We start from the raw sequence: 16848 nt of genomic DNA on the forward strand, positions 1-16848 counted from the left end.
TCTTGCCCATTATCCAAAGACAAGTGTACAGTGTCAATCCCATCAATGCTGCAAGCATGGTTATTTCCAACGTATACTTTTTCATAACTACCTGCATTGAACATAGAGAAACACTCCAAGCACGGAGTTACATGGAAAGAAGTGACACCATCATCAACTGACAAAAGTGCATCAATCACATCAGCCTTGGTAATCTGTATATCCTGCATGTGACATACAAGGGTATCATAATCAACTGCACATAATACATCAGTCTCTGTATCGGAAAGCTCCTCTATGACTACACTAGAGGTCACATTGGCCTTTTCCTTGCCTTTGGTTGCCTCAGATGCATTTGTCTTATTCACTTTCTTCTTTATGTCTCTTGCATTCTTCTTTCTCTCTTGTTCCTTCTTGTGGTACTTGCAATCAGGCTTCTTGTGGCCCTTCAAACCACACTGATAGCAAGTAATATCACTCTTTTTCTTTCCTTTGCTCTTGCTTCTATTTCTCTTTCCAACATTTGCATTTTTCTTTTCAGTCCTGCCCCTAATATTATAAGCTGAGAATGCACCTGATTAACAAGTGAGATGATCTCATAGATAGTTTTCAACTTCTCCCATATTGCATAACCAGTATCTAAGCCCTCAATGTTTGTCAAAATGTCATCAGTGACACCCATCTTTATGTAAGCCAAAGCCTTTTTGTTAACTTTGGCCCAATCTACATCAAACATTTGTGTAGGTTTATCTTCCTGCAAAGCATCCTCACAATCCTTTAAGAACAATATGCCCTGCATACAATCTTTCCAAGGGTCAAAGCCCTGACCATCAAACCGTTTGATTTCCATCAAACTATTAATGTCAGAACTGAAAGAAGTTGCAACCATTTTTATCACAAACACGAGTAAATGTGCACTGAACTATAGGTGCACAAGCTGAACCAGCAAAATACACTGCTGTTCTTGCCCAAACAATAATAAATCTCTGTTGTTTTTACATAAACCAGCACAAGCAAATACTGCATAAATTTACTAAATTCTGCACAAAATGCAAAAATTCCATGTCCAACAGTGCATAAATGTCAGCCAATCTGACCCAGATGAGCAAAACTTCAACAAAACATGAAAGGCCCCAATTTTTCTGAGTCCAATGCTAGGAAAATTTACTCGAATGAGCTAAATTCTGACAAATTTGGCAAAATCCCCAATTTAATTGAGGTCAACACGCACAATGTCTACAATTTATGACACGAATGTCACTGTCAAAAGCACAAACGAGATCAAATCTAGGAAAAGCTCCAAATTTCCGAACAAGATTTGCACAGATCTGTAGTCTGTGCTACCAAGTGTGAACCCTCGTAAAGGCAAGGGGATAATTGGAAAATTAAAGAAATTTTGATTTCTTTTTGAAAAAAGATTAATCGGGGGGGGGGGGGGGGGGGGGGGGGGGAAGGGGAGGGGTCCCAAGGTCCGTTGACCCTGCTCATGGCATCGCCTGCCCGTGACCCGTCAGATTGGTCGTCATCCCACGCGTAGCCGTCGCTTCGTCCCCGTTGCACGCCCGCTGGTCGTGCCCGATTGGTCCATGCTGCTCCTTAGTCGCCTACCGCCTAGTCCATGCCTGGTCGCTGCCTAGTCAACTGCCCATCACATTGGTCTTCATGTCGACTTGCAGCCTTCGCTTCCTAGATCTGCCCATTGCAGCGGTCGCTTGGTTTCTCTGGCGCCTAGTCAGCTAGAGCTGACTGGCCTTATACCTTGAGCTACATCCACGACCTGTCAGCTATGCCTTGGTCTCGAGACACGTGTAGAACCTTGGGCTCTGATACTAGTTGTGATTGTGCAAAAACTGGAGGAGTGATAAGAAGGGTGTGTGTGTGTGTGTGTGTGTGTGTGTGTGTGTGTGTGTGTGTGTGTGTGTGTGTGTGTGAGAGAGAGAGAGAGAGAGAGAGAGAGAGAGAGAGTATGATTTGATTTGGGTGTACCAACAATGTGTTGGTACTCAAAGAATAAAATGTATTTATATTTAGGACATGTAAGGGTGCATTCACATGTACAACTAAATGATACATGTGTACTATATACACGGAGGTGAATAAATGGCCTTAATCCCAACAAATGGTCCATGTTGATCCCATATCTTGTGAGCCATTGTTTGACTTGTGCATACCATGAAATCTCATGTTCTGCCTGAGCAAGCTTCCTAGAGACCTCGAAGGCTCTCCTAGGCAGTCTGTCAAGGTGCATTTTCACATACTCTTTGGAGGAACCTATTGGTTTGGAAAGGGGCCCATCATGGGGGATGAAACAAACTTTATTCTAATGATCACATGTGGTACTAATGGTTTGTTGCACATCATCTGTAAGGGAAAACTGATCTATGGTCTCTCAATCTGCATGTCTATATATATGTAGCCAAAAGCCAAGGGTCCAAATAGGTGCACCAAACATCATGATTCGTGTGACCAATGAGTCAAATAGCCACCTCCATGTGCAAGGCCCCCATAGATGCATTTGGTGGCATTGTCTCTCTAGCATGGCCAATGCTGCATATCCACATGTATGTTGATCTTGGGCTACAAATGCCATGGTGAATCACCCAACTGATGTAGTGAATGTGACCTGTGAGTAGATATATGAGTCCACAACCTCCACCTATTTGACTCCTAGAGTGAAGACTGATCACCTCCTCACTGGGTTGATGTGTGGAACATCAAGATCTTGGTTTTCCCAAGATTAACTATCAATCCACTAGACCCTCTTGTGATTTGAGACCAGAACAATATCATCAACACAAAGCATAATAGAGACCAATCTACCCACTATGTCCATCCCGTCTCCTCCTCCTCATGCGATGTGGTTTTTTATCTTGTCAATGTAGAATCCAAAGATTAACTATCAATCCACTAGGCGCTCTTGTGATTTGAGACCACAACAATATCATCAACATAAAGCATAATAGAGACCAATCTACCCGCTATGTCCATCCCATCTCCTCCTCCTCATGTGATGTGGTCTTTTATCTCGTCAATGTAGAATCCAAAGAGTATAGGGGAGAGAGGACATCCCTACTTTACTCCAATGGTGCTAGGGACTATGTTTGAAAGTCCTCCTAGGCATCTCACTTGGCCTATCACCCTCTCGAAAACTGCATAGATATCCTAAATCACATCCAATGGGATCCCCAGTGTCTACAACCTTTGTGGTAGTCTGTCCCATGGAACTGTATCAAAGGCTTTGTGGAAATCCACAAAGCAGCAATAGAGTCTATCTCCCCCTCTCTATATAGGCGCTAAGCTCTGCCTCCATCCCTACTCCATATATCTAAACCAATGTGTGGCCTACCATGATGATTCTGTAGTTACTTCGATCAAGGGGATCTCTGAACTTGAGTCTTGTGGATAGGTGCAATAGTATGCATGGTCCACTTGTCAGGGAAGCCTTCCACCAGGGCCTTGTTAAACATAAAAGCCAATCAAAGAAGCCAGCATGTCCAATATGTAAATGATGTGCTCACCTTGTATACCTCTGTGTCCATTGATCGTCCATGCTATAGGTGCTCTATCACTCTCCTCACCCTATTATGTGTGAAGAAGATGGATATGATAGGGTGAGGCCATATCTCTGTATCACTGATGGGTATGAGGCGGCTTGGCTCCCACAATTTGCGCTATCAGGTAGCTATATGTATGCTCATGAACAAGTGGTACAAATCCCAATACGGTGCCTCCTCATATGCCCACTATTAATGGCGAGTCAGGGTCCTCATCTGCTTGTGAGTCTCCCTGTCTATAATAGACTTTAGGCCTCTCTTGATCTGGAGGTGTCTGAATAGCTCACTGCACTCATCATCATACCATCTCTTCTAGGGCATGGTCCCAAGTTGTGCGAGTCCACTAATATGTGAGTATGGGAAGCTCAAAGGGCGGCTAAACAGCAAATTGTATCCACTGTCTCCTTGATCGTTTATATCCACATTACTGCAACCAAAACATAGGTGATGAACCAATATGTCCACCTTGCAGTCATGAATGGACACACAGTTATCCTGTTTAGACAGAAGTATAAACTTGATAATAAACACAGAAATAGATCAATTCGTCTGACATCTACAACAGAGTCAAATAAATATCAAATAAAGTGACAATCAAAGAACTTGCCTTGAAGGGATACTAAACAAGGATTCACATGACAGCATTGCTGCAACTGTCAAAGCTTCATCTAGACATCCAGTCTCTTCTGCTGCCAACAATGTTCTTGCAAGTGAAGGCTCTAAAGGAAGTTCTGCAATGTCAAATGTATCAGCAGACATGTCATTCTATTTGAAGACACAAGAGTTTCATTAATGCAAATACCAGCCATCCGCCTTCCCAAAGAAGTGATTATTCCATCCTTGTCAATGGCATCTATAATGTAAAGTTGCTGTAATGCATCCTCTAAAGAAGTACCTATGAGCAGCCACAACAAAACAACTCGCCAATTCAATACATAATTATCCTGGAATCCACAGCAGGAAGTCTACAATGTAAGCCAGAAACCTGTTAAAGATAGAGCAATACAGCTTTTACCTCATTACAAAAACAGTCTATTTTCATGTATTTTGCATAAGAATCAAAGTGAAATGGATAAAGACCATCCCATCTGAAGCTTTGTATTAAAGGGCCCCTGAAGTGTCAATGCTTTAGGTACTAGTCTTCACAACTGCACAGCTTACAATGAAGCCCACCCATGCTGAATCAGAGGAAGCCTTGGGGACTCAGAATATTTGGAAGGAGTAGAGAATACAACTGCCAAGTGGGTGAATATTGCCAAAGAAGGCATGGACGAGAACCACATAGAAGTCACATTATATCACAAAGTCATGCCCACCAAATAAGTGATATCCAAGTCCAACAGCAGGTGAATGATACCATTTGAGAGTGTCTGGCAGAAAGGAAAGTGAACACAGAGAATAGAGAAAAAGGAGTCCAAAGGAAAAGGAGAGAGAAGGAACAAACTGACTCAATGGTTGAAAGATACAAGGCTGCAACAGTCAGCCTCAACATGCAGCACTGAGTGTCACTATGGGCACCAAATGGTAGCAAGGGGGTGAGAGAAGAATGAGTGCTGGGTGATCTGATGGATCAATGAATGAGGGGGGCAGGCCACCTATAAAGAGGCAAAATAGGGCCACAATTGTCAGCCCACCACCCAAAACGAAATGCACTCACGTACTCTCCATCTTAAGTATCTAAAACACATATAATGCAGAAAATCACAACGTCAGATCTCTTAATGTCCTCATTTGACTAAAACTGAGACTCACATGCAAAAGATAACCGTACGTAACACACACATATGCTAACAAGCTCGTAGTGCGGATACATTTGGCCCGCACAACCTTTTAAAGGTCATTGGTAGTATTGACAGCCAATCAGTTACACTATTGTATGACAATGGCTTTGTCACAAATTTCTTTCTTCTCAACTGGTGCAAAAACTTTCGACTCCACACAGCAGCCACTGACTGAGAGTATTGAGTGCGATATGCAAAGAGGGCACAATTAGACCATTTGGCTGTCATTCTTAGCACGCTACAGTTTTCTTGATAGATCTTCCTCACTTTTGTTACTTGTAGGCTATAAATTCTTGTGTAGTCTCTATTGAATTTGATGGTGATTTTCATGCAATCTAGAATTGTCCATCCTCTAGGATCACAAAATCTTATCTACCTATGATATCAGCCTTGGAATTCAGCAAGTGTTTTCATGGTCCAGATCTTGTTACTTACACTGTTTTATTGAAAAACTTTAATCATCAAACTTTCAATGTAATTCTCTTTCTTTTGAGAATAACGTTGATAACGATTCTAATGTGAATAAATATCTAGATCCATTATTGCATATATTTGCCGGTGTCTTTCCGTCCAAATTACCTAACAAATTTTCACCATCTTGCAGTACATTGGATCATAAGATAGGGAAGCTAACTGATAGCCATCACATCTCTCAGCAACCATATATGTGTAGCCCGAAAGAGGATAATGAGATAGCTAGGCAACTTCACAACCATCTTGCTAAAGGCTTTATTAAACCTAGTAACTCTTTGCGCTTAATCTTTGAGAGGACCTTGCTAGAATCTCCTGTCTTTTGGGATCCTATCTAGATTCCGCATCTACAGCTGTTGATCTTTTTGCTCCTGTCATTGGGGTGCACGCCCGTCCTCGTGAAGGAGGAGGATAGCATGATGCACTTCTAATGTGGATTATAAAGGTCTCAATAAAGTGATCATTAAAAAAAATGTTAGCTGCCATGGATGGATGATGTTATTGTTCAATTTTGTGGTGCACATTACTTTGCAAATATTGATTTTGGATCCAAATATCGTAACATACGGATAGCTCCTAAGGATGTCTAAAAGACTATGTTTTACACATGGTATGGATACCATCAATTCTTGGTCCTACCTTTTCGATCGCTACTTTCCAACCAATGGACAACGATTTATCTTATTTGTATCTCGAAAAGTGGATCATCATTTTTGAAACCAGCCTTCCTTCTCGGATAGGGTGGTTTAACCTGATTAAACACTTAATTACAGCAATTAGCAAATGAACATAAACTGAAACGCTCACTTTACCTTCATATACTTGGACAGTGGACACCCTGTTGGCCCCAAAACTGGCGGCCCTTTCGGTATTTCTTTAATTTCAATTGCTGATGGATAAATTACAAGCCGAGATTTCACAATCTCCTTGGCTAATTCAAAAGCCCCTTGCTGTTCCAATAATCAGCAAAGCATTCGGGCAAATTGCCCCTTGATTTTCACCCAGGACTTGCTCTAATGGAACCCCAACTGGTCAAATGCTGCCCCAAATTCACAATAGATGGGCTGACATCTGAAATCCTCACAATTCCACGAATTTCTAGTGCTGATTTCAGTGTACAATACCTTTGACTGATGGCACGGGTCTGTAATTTAGGGTTTACAGCAGTAAACTCTTTGCTGTCCACCAAATTTGGCTGTACTCTACTACCCATGGCTGAAAATTGCTGAGAATACTTGAGCATAGACTGGAGGAGATGAGAGAATGTTGTAGAAAGAGAGAAAATCAGCTGAAATGTATCTTCTAATTCATAGCTCTGATGACAAATCTAATGGCACCAACAGCTTCAAAAGGGGGGTAAAACACCAGCTCAGCTAACGAGCCCTCCTCTCCTACCACCGCCTCTCTTGAGGCGGAAGAGAAAACCGACTGCCCCCTGTCCTGTCACGGCACGCGATCAGTCATCGTCGCCTCTCAGAGCCAAATCTGATCACCTCCTCTCCCTCCACCAAGCTCCGAATGGCTGCCGTTCAGCTTCCACCACCCTCCAACAGCCTTCTCCCTAGTTGCATGGGAAAGTTTTGCCAAGTGGCAGCCTTCCTAATGCATTTTCAGTCATTAAATTAATTTTTCAGAATTAATTAATTCTGAAAATTAATTTCAGCCCTTTTGACCCTGCCCAAAATTAAACATGCCCATCTGGAATGAAATTGGCTAGGCCATTTGCAACTTGGAGCAGTTCCCAACCTCTGTTGACCCTTAGACTAGCATTAATTAATTAATTAATGCTAGTCCCTAGTGTCACCACTGACACTTAATGGCCAAATAATTGTCCTGGCACCAACTGACTACCAAAACCCAGTTGGCATAACTTAACACAACTTTTGCCTTTAACACCCACTGTATCCTCGAGGTCCTTGACCCGTTCCCATGAAATAACTGCCATGTGCATCACATGTGCTAAACAACCTTGCACATTTGATTAGTAACTTAATCAAATGTTACTAGCAAGATTAAAGCATCTCAAAATTTCACGTCCCCGTGACAATTTTCCTCGATGAGATTCTCATATATAGCAAGTATGAGGAATATGCAAACCATTTGTGTATCATCTTATGTCTCTTAAGATGAGAACGCTTGTTTACCAAACCATCCAAGTGTGAGTTTTTTCACATGGACCTTTTGTATCTCGAGCATGGCATCTCCTTTGATAGCATCCGAATTGATTCTCAAAAGGTTGGAGTAGTGCTTTATTGGCCTGTTTCTAAAACCATAAGGCAAGTAAAATCTTTCTTGGATTTTACTAGTTCTTTTGGAAGTTCATTAAGAACTATGCTCACATTGCTAAACCCTTGACACGTTTGCTTAAGGTTATGCAAAATAAGAAGAAGCATGTTGGTCCGCTAGTTGTCTAGACTACACAACTCGATTAGTATTTCCACACATTGAAACAACTACTTACTACCATATCAATATTGCAAGTTATCGATCTACATAAACCCTATGAGGCTCATACGGATATTAATGATTATGCTATAAGGGTCACTCTTTATTGAGACCAACAACTTATAGCATTTGATAGCCATAGGCTCACAGATACCCAAACGCATTACCCCACAAAGGAATAATTAGCAATCATCCATGCACAATTTAGTGTCATTGTTTATACGACACTCAGTTCATTATTTGGACTAACTCCTATTCTTCAAAGTATCTCTGTGACCAGTTTGACTCCATGGTTGTAAGGCAAGATGGACAGAGCTTGTGTAGAAGTTTGGCTTTCTAGTATCAAAAGGGTGCAACTAATATGATTGCCAATTGTTGAGCTAAGAAATGCATTCCATGCTGATTAGCCTCTTAAACAGCCCCAAAACATGCTTATTTAATGTAAAACACACAATCAGTGCATGGTTTGAGAGAGTTTTTGTGAAACCCTAATTTGGGAGGGTCCATCCACATCTATAAATAGACAGGCTGTCCCCCATTCTATCTTCATCCCTTCTATGCAGTTTTTTCACATTCACATGAAGATCTTCACCATCAGCCTTCCTCCACATGGCTGACCAATCTTTGTGACTATTGCCACCACTCTGTCTGCTGCTCTAGCCCTTGGCAATTGCCCTTCCAACTGCCACTTGCTGCTTGGCACTTCTTCCACTATTGCATTTGTCCCCAGACAACCATCGCCAACCCCAATCGACACCTCTTCTACTGTGTTTGCCAGTTTTAATAATCGCCAACATCCTCGTGCATCTCCACTGCTCTCGCTAGGCATCCTACTACTTCCCATGATCTATGTTTTGGTCTCCTACACCCTCCAACACATTTTGACTAGTGGTTACAGCACTCAAGATCCATCTTCGGTGGACACCACACTCCGACACTCACCGCTCTGCCCTTGAGCATTTTGTACACTCTTACATTCATTTACTACATTAATCATTCACTTCAAGTTCCCCTTCTCTCTTTGTTTATAATTGTGCTTTTGCGTTTTTGAGTTTTGTGTTTTGTGTTTAGGGTTTGAGTTTTGCACATCGCTGTCCGTGTCTTTGTGTTTCTGTCATGGTCGTACACTCTATGTTTACTCGGTGCAAACACTAGCAGTTTTCTCACACCAATACCCTAAGTCGAATCCCTGGAGTCAATACCTTGTCTTTCTCCAAAATTTCAGCCAAAACAATCCTCACTTTGGTGGGATCTGGCAGTTAGTCCAGGATGTTGGCAGAGGGATTTCAATCTTTTAAACATAATCAATTCCGAGTAGATTCTTCCCCCTCTAGCTGAGCTTACTAGGAAGTTGACTTGATGTCCGGCTGCCCAGACGCTGTTTGGACAATGTCTAAGGGCCATAAAATATCCAATCAAGTGGTCATATCCAACGATGTAGGGGACTCCTACATGAGAGCAGGTGTGATCTAATTGTCATATGCTCTGGATCTCCCTAAAGCTCCCCCACCCCACCCCCCCACAGGGCAAAATTTACATTTAGAGCGTGACTCAGGCTTCTAACTTTGCATATGACTGAGGCTATTTGAAAAGTCCCTTTTTCATTTTGCAGACATTACAAGCCAACCAAAGAAGGGAGCTGTAACTTTATATGTGGCCTTTATGTATGCCAGAATAGTCTTTAATAATGCAAACAGAATGGGCTCATCTCTGTTAAAATTTGGTTGTGTTGGTACCACAACAGGAAGTCCATATGTATGCGACCACAAGAAGCTGCAGTAAAGTTACATTCTAATGATGTACCATCACTTGAAGCAGATACAAAAATGCTCACTTAGAATAACTTTTCAAAATGGACATGACACATACGTGATGGTGGATCCAAAAAATCGAATTGAAGAACATCTATGTCAGGAAGATTTAATGACTTCAGATGAAGAACAGCTCCTGTCAATGAGGATCGCTGAATTTCAGGTACTGTTACTGCAGGAAGCTCAGTGTTAAAAAATGATTCTGTGTACAGCCTATAACATTTTCCAGGCCTGGTTCTTCCAGCTCTCCCAGCTCTTTGTGTTGCTTGTACCCTGCCAGCAGGAGGCAATTCACTTTAGAACCCCTCGTTAAGTGTTTCAAAATGTTTCAAGAAGACAAACGCTAGATTTTTACCATCTAAGTGCATAGAAAGAGGTTCACATGCTGTTTGACAATATTAGTTAAACATATCCGGGTGAAAAGATAAAAACAAATTGAACTTTCTCAAAACGTGAGACCAAACCACTGAAGCACTTACACTTTTCTGAAGCATTTTAAGAAGCATCCATACTTCCACTGAGCAGTTTAGAAGCCCTTAACAGGCATCCATATCTTGGAGTCACCTCCTCCATCATATCGTTATTGCTTCTATCTAGGCATTTTAAGAAACACCAATGCTTTCCCTGAGCAGTTTAGAAACCCTAATAATGGTGGTCCTGCACCATTGCCAGTATTAGTTAGGTCCAATCTTTTTTCCCTTTGACCCTTACACTCGAAACCCACAAAAAGGAAGGGGGTTTTGGGTGGGGGGTGGTGTGGCTGAGTGGTGCGCCTCCCCACCAAGTATTAGCCATGAAATAAAATAAGCATCTCCTATGGATACCAAGGATAATCCGTGAGCCCAGTGAACAATGAAGCTTGATCACAACTGTGATCCTCCTCCTCAGGCCGCCTACCAATTGCAAAAACCACTTATCCAATAGTAACATACAATTTCGAGGGTGGTTCACCCGAGTGTTCAGCAGACAAGATTCCCAACCCCACAAACATTCCATGTGAACATAGGTGTTCATAGCCCATGATGCACATTGTGAGGCTTGAACCCACAATCTCTAGGTTGTGGAGCACAAGCTTACCACTAGACCATCACTTTGGGGACAGTCAGGCCAATCTTATCTTTATTGAAGGATTTACTCAATCTCTTGTGGTCTGGATCATGAGAGCTTCTGCATCAACTTAAAGAATCTTTAGCAAGAGCTCACAAGAACCAGTAAGAACCTTCTTTCTCCAGTGCAAGCAAGTAGTCATTGACCAATGACAAACATATCGTTTGAAAATTTCACTGGAGGACTCTGGCTAAAGTAACTGTTATTGTTAACATGATGAATGCAGTCGCATGCCACATTCTGACACTCTTTCTTTCAGAATCATGAATCTTCCAAGGTTTCAAGAAGAAAGGAATCAAACATCAGCTTCTCTCTCTTAAAGGAGGAAACCAGTCTTGGGTCACATTGATATTTTTCTGGTAATGCAGCAGACATGACTAAAAACCTTAAGAAAATTCTGTCATCCAGACATAGATGCAATCTAATAGAATCCCTTAAATCTCTAAGTGAAATGCTGATCTGTGGCATTGCAAGTGACAAACAAAATAGAAAGCACTTGGGGCATGGGCATTGTATGCTAATTTCTGAAAAAGGATGGCACAGAATCAGCTACTAATATTTATTACATCCCAAAGGTTCTATTGGTACCTCAACCCAGCAAGATGTCAACAACCTGATACACATACACACTATCCTACAATGCACACCTACAGCATAGCAAAAAACACCAGGAAACACCTAGCCACAAATCACCTATCAGAAAGAGAAAGGAAGCACAATTGGAGAGGAACAGATGCCACCAAGATGTCTGAATTTGAGAATCACCATGGGAAAACGCAACCTCAAGTTAGGTTGCCTCATGATATCTACCAAAGGATGTTGCTCCACACATAATCTAGCAAAGCCATTCATAAGCCATCATGTGAAACTGAACATCCAATTAAGTTGCCTCAACCATGCACTTAGGCACAGCCACATGCTGCCAAGAGATCCAATCCTGACCCAGATGCTTTCCCTATTTCTTCCATAGTGAGTCAGATAGGATGCACCCAATTTTCCAAATATTTTTTTGACCAAGGGAGCAAAGGAAAAGAGTAGAAAATCATATGGATGATAACCACTTTTCCTAATTTAAATGAACAACAAAGGAAACCCTGTAATTTCCAATAATGATTGAACAGATGAATCCACTTTGGATACAATACGACATCCACTCCAACAAAGTTTTAGGAGCCACATCCATGCTAATGGGATATCCCAAGTGTCTCAAAGCATTCACTCTCTCTCTGTATAGCTAATGAGCATAAAGCTATTGCTATCTCCACATTTAAACTTCTTTGCCTTGAAGGACATAAAAGAGTCACCAGTCAGAGATTCACCAAGTAATTTTGCACCATTGGAAAGAGTCAAAAAAATAAGCTCACCATCTGCACACAACTGTGTGTGAACTATTTCATCAGATACAATCCCATTGAGTGCTCTAACCAAAGGTATTTGTATGAGTAATTCCCGATTAAACATTTATGCAAAACGTTCCCAGCCTTAATTAGGATATATTATTCTGTACGAGTAAGCTACGGAAGTATTATTTGAAGCCTTTTTGCCCAAAACTTCACACCGATTTTGTATAATAATTGGATGAGAGAAATGGCCGCTAATACTTCACATCTTGAGGAGTAGGAACTTTGGTAATAGCATAAGCAATGCAAGCTTCCAATCACCTGGAATATGTCCCATTCTCCACACTGACATAGAACTGAAGAGGAATCTTACAATCATCGATTTAATCAAATATGAGTTTATTTGGACTCTCTTTGCCCAACCTTGGCACTACAGCTTATCATGTTTGATAAACCCGTAAGGGACATCATGGGATTATTACGATACTCATCCCCACTAGCTGTCATATCCATTCCAGTGCATTGTCATACCTGCGCATGTATTAGATTCCTAGGTTTCAATTTCCTAGCTAGATGTTTCTTATCAATTATATGTTCTTTCACTCTACTTGAAAAACATGATAGTCTTGCCTAAGGGACTACAAATAGAGGCCTTAGGGTGAATCTTGAGAAAGCCAAGGTGATGATATTCAACATCTCAACCGCTTGGGTAATGAGATCTGAGCATCAGGTCACATTTGACGGAGAATCAATGGAGACTGTTTGATAGTATGTATACTTAGGAGTAACTTTCAAAGGGCCACAATTTTCTTGGAAAGAGACATCAAAGGCTCGACTAGCACGAGTACATGCAGTATTAGGTGCACTACAAAGACAATGTACACATATATTGTTCCATGAACCATGGACCAAACTATGGCTATTTGATACACTGGTTACAGCCACACTCCTCTATGGGGCAGCCATTTGACGCCCAAGCCTCTATCACATGAGGAGACAGCCATTGATAGATCACGATGGACCAAAGAGGGAGTGTTATGATGGATGGGAGTATATGGTGTGATCGTTGGTCATGATGATATCACATAAGATACGAGCAAAGAACCCAATCCCACATGAGATCATCAAAGCAAACATGGCGGCAGCACCCATGGTGGTTGAGGCCTTGCTCCAAGTAGTGACCTTTATACTTAGATTATGGGAACTTCCTCAAGATAGATACCCGCAGCTAGAATTGGCTTCATCTAGACAATTAGCAATAAAGGGTGATAGAGATTGTTGTTAGAATTTGTTAATTCTCAACAGTACCCAATGTATTTTGTGTGGTGTGGACACTTATTATTAAAGTGTCAATGTAGGGTGTGTACACCTAGTCTCTTAGAAACTTAAAAGTATTTGGCTCTAGACTAAATAAACCTAACTCTAGTTAGATTTATTTACCCTCATTAGTTGGTGGAAGGCTAGTTAGGTCAACCTATGAGCTAAACTGGAGTTGTAACATTTGATTAAGTTACTACTAACATTTGATTAAGTTACTAATCAAATGTGCAAGGTTGTTTAGCATCACATGTGCTAAACAACCTATGACCTATGACCTATGACTTTTATTGATGACTACTCTCAATATACGTGGATGTAGACATTGAGAGAAAATCTAATGTGTTTATGCATTTTAAACATCTTGTTGCAACCCTAGAGGCTAAAACAGGCTTGAAGATGCAAATACTTCGCATGGATAGAGGGGGGAATACATGTCTCGTGCTTTTGAGACATTTTTGCTTGAAAATGGCATAACATTTCAAGCCACCATTCGATTGACACCTTAGCAAAATGGTATTGCTGAAAGGAAAAATCGAACACCCATAGAAATGACTTGTTGTATGCTTAAGACCAAGGGGCTACCACACAAGTTTTGGCTTGAGGGCCTTCAGTGTATGAATCATGTCTTAAATCGTACACCCACCAAAGCACTAAAGACGGTCACACCATTTGAAGCTTGGCATGGCAAGAAACCCAAGATTAATTACTTTCAAGTGTTTGGATACATAGCCTATGCACATGTTCCAAAAGAGCTTTGTAGAAAGCTCAATGACAAAGCTATAAAATGCTTTTTTTTTGCCACAATTTAGAGAGCAAGGGCCATCGTTTGTATGATCCACGCATAAAGAAAGTATTTGTCAGTTAGGATGTTATATTTGCTGAAAATACTGCATTTTTACATGATCAGTTTGAGATGCCAACCACCCATGGCATTGATGATGTATTAAAGAGTCTTTTACCACTTTATTTGGAGTCTGCACATACTATAAATGGCCGAACAGACATATAACAACAAGCCATGGCTGCACCACATGCTCTCGACTAGCAGGCACTTGATCTTGGATTGCCCCATGTAGTGGAAGATGCAGTACACCATGAAAGGGCTGCAGTAAATGCAACTAAAATAGTTCCCAAATGGCTATTACAAAGTCTCAAAGAGATTTGAATGGATGCTCCCTTACCTCGAAGCACTAGAAGAACTACTAGACATGTAGCACATAATGCAAGAGAGACACATTGTTGAAGCTCAGCTGAGAGTGACAGCAGATGTTGGAGGAGTGAGCATGAGAGTGTAACAACTGGTGAGAGACGACTGGTGAGAGAGTCTGAGAGAGAGCAGAGTGAAAGTACGATTCAATATATGTGTACCAACAATGTGTTGGTACACAAAGAATAAAATGTATTTAAACTCAGGGCCCGTAAGGGTGCATTCAAATGGAAAATAATAATGTGTGTGTACTATACACGGAGGTTAAACAGGGCCTTTATCCCAACAACCTCCCACTTAAAAGTCCAAAGTGAACCTCTAACCAACTCCCACTAGTTAGATGCAATGCTCTTGCTAAGCTTTGCTAAGACTTTTATTGAAAACATCTGCAGGGTTGTCCTGTGTTTTGATCTTGGTCAATGTGATTTGACCATCATTCAGAATCTGTCTAATGAAGTGATATCGCACATCTATATGCTTTGTGCGTGAATGATATATGGCATTCTTAGCCAGATACATGGCACTCTGGCTATCACATCCCAAAACTACAATACCCATAGACATGCCGAGATCCTCTATAAGTCTGCTCAACCATATAGCTTCCTTAGAAGCTCCAATAGCTGATATGTATTCAACTTCAATGGTACTCAGTGCAACGATGTTTTGCAACCTGGAACACCAAGAAATAGCCCCACCAGCAACTGTAAAGACATACCCGCTGGTGGACCTACAAGTGTCCAAGTCACCTACCATGTTTGCATGACAATAACCCTACAAACTAAGTGCACCCTGCCCATAGCAAATACACTTTCTTTGTGTACACTTGACAGCCTCCCAATGTGTTTTGCCAAGATTTGATATAAACCTGCTAACAACTCCCACTGCATGAGTAATGTCTAAACGAGTAGCAACCATAGCATATATAAGAGAACCACGTGCAAAAGGGACTCCCTTCATAGCATTTGCTTCCATGTCATCTTTTGGGCTTTGGCTTTGCTAAGCCTAAGATAAGGTTGTAAGGGTACCCCAAATGGCTTAGCTTCATCTGTTCAGTACCTTTTCAATATACTTTTCCTGAGATAAAAACAACAATTTCTGCATTCTTTCTCTACGAATCCTCATGCCCAAAATATGCTATGCATTCCCAAAATCTTTCATGGAGAAGGCTAATTTCAGCGGATCTTTGAGAGCATCCAAGCTAGTCTTTCTTTTCCCAACTAGTAACATATCATCCACATACAAAACAAGTATGATGGGTCTGCCATCTGTATCCTTTTTCATGTACAAACAATGATCTACATGGCTGCATGTAAACTCACGAGACAACATAAAAGTGTCAAACTTTTTGTACTACTCCCATGGTACTTGCTTTAGCCCATACACGTGTTTTAGTTTATACACTATCTACTCTTTTCCAGGAACTACAAAGCCCTCGGGCTGTTTCATATAGATTTCCTCATCGATGTCACCATACAAGAAAGCTGTTTTTACATCCATTTGATACAGCTCTAAGTCCAATAGAGCAGTGAGAGCAAAGAGCACACATAGAGTGGTCATCTTCACAACAAGTGAGAAGACCTCTTGGAATTCAATCCCTTCCTTTTGTGCATACCCTTTGGCAACTAGTCTTGCCTTGTACTTGGGTTTCCTGTCAACTGTCTTTAGTTTGTACACCCATTTGTTTGGAAGTGGCTTCCCTCCCTTGAGCAATGACAAGATCCCAAGTGTCATTTGCATATGGAGATTTAATCTCTTCCTGCATAGCAAGCTCCCACTTACTGCTATTGAATTTGCATGACTTGGCCTCTTCGTATGTAAAAGGCTCACCCTCAT

General features: G+C 41.3%; 1 protein-coding gene across 5 annotated transcripts in view; it reads right to left on the reverse strand.

Moving 5' to 3' along the window:
• The window catches only part of LOC148031153 (RNA helicase family protein), a 120873-nt gene that overhangs the window by 10650 nt on the left and 93375 nt on the right, over nucleotides 1-16848 (reverse strand). For 3 of the 5 annotated variants that reach the window (XM_087684692.1, XM_087684690.1, XM_087684693.1), the window contains 3 exons: nucleotides 10100-10314; nucleotides 4336-4428; nucleotides 4141-4264 (listed from right to left, as the gene is read on the reverse strand). In XM_087684692.1, coding sequence (XP_087540818.1) covers nucleotides 4141-4264; nucleotides 4336-4428; nucleotides 10100-10314 — 432 coding nt within the window. Of the gene's footprint in view, nucleotides 1-3527; nucleotides 3961-4140; nucleotides 4265-4335; nucleotides 4429-10099; nucleotides 10315-16848 lie in introns of those variants that run through there. The other 2 variants (XM_087684694.1, XM_087684691.1) reach the window with 2 other exon arrangements.

The sequence above is a fragment of the Lygodium microphyllum genome, chromosome 9 (genome assembly GCF_053477565.2).
Source record: "Lygodium microphyllum isolate KBCC chromosome 9, Lygodium_microphyllum_v1.1.10, whole genome shotgun sequence".
Lineage (NCBI taxonomy): Eukaryota > Viridiplantae > Streptophyta > Polypodiopsida > Schizaeales > Lygodiaceae > Lygodium > Lygodium microphyllum.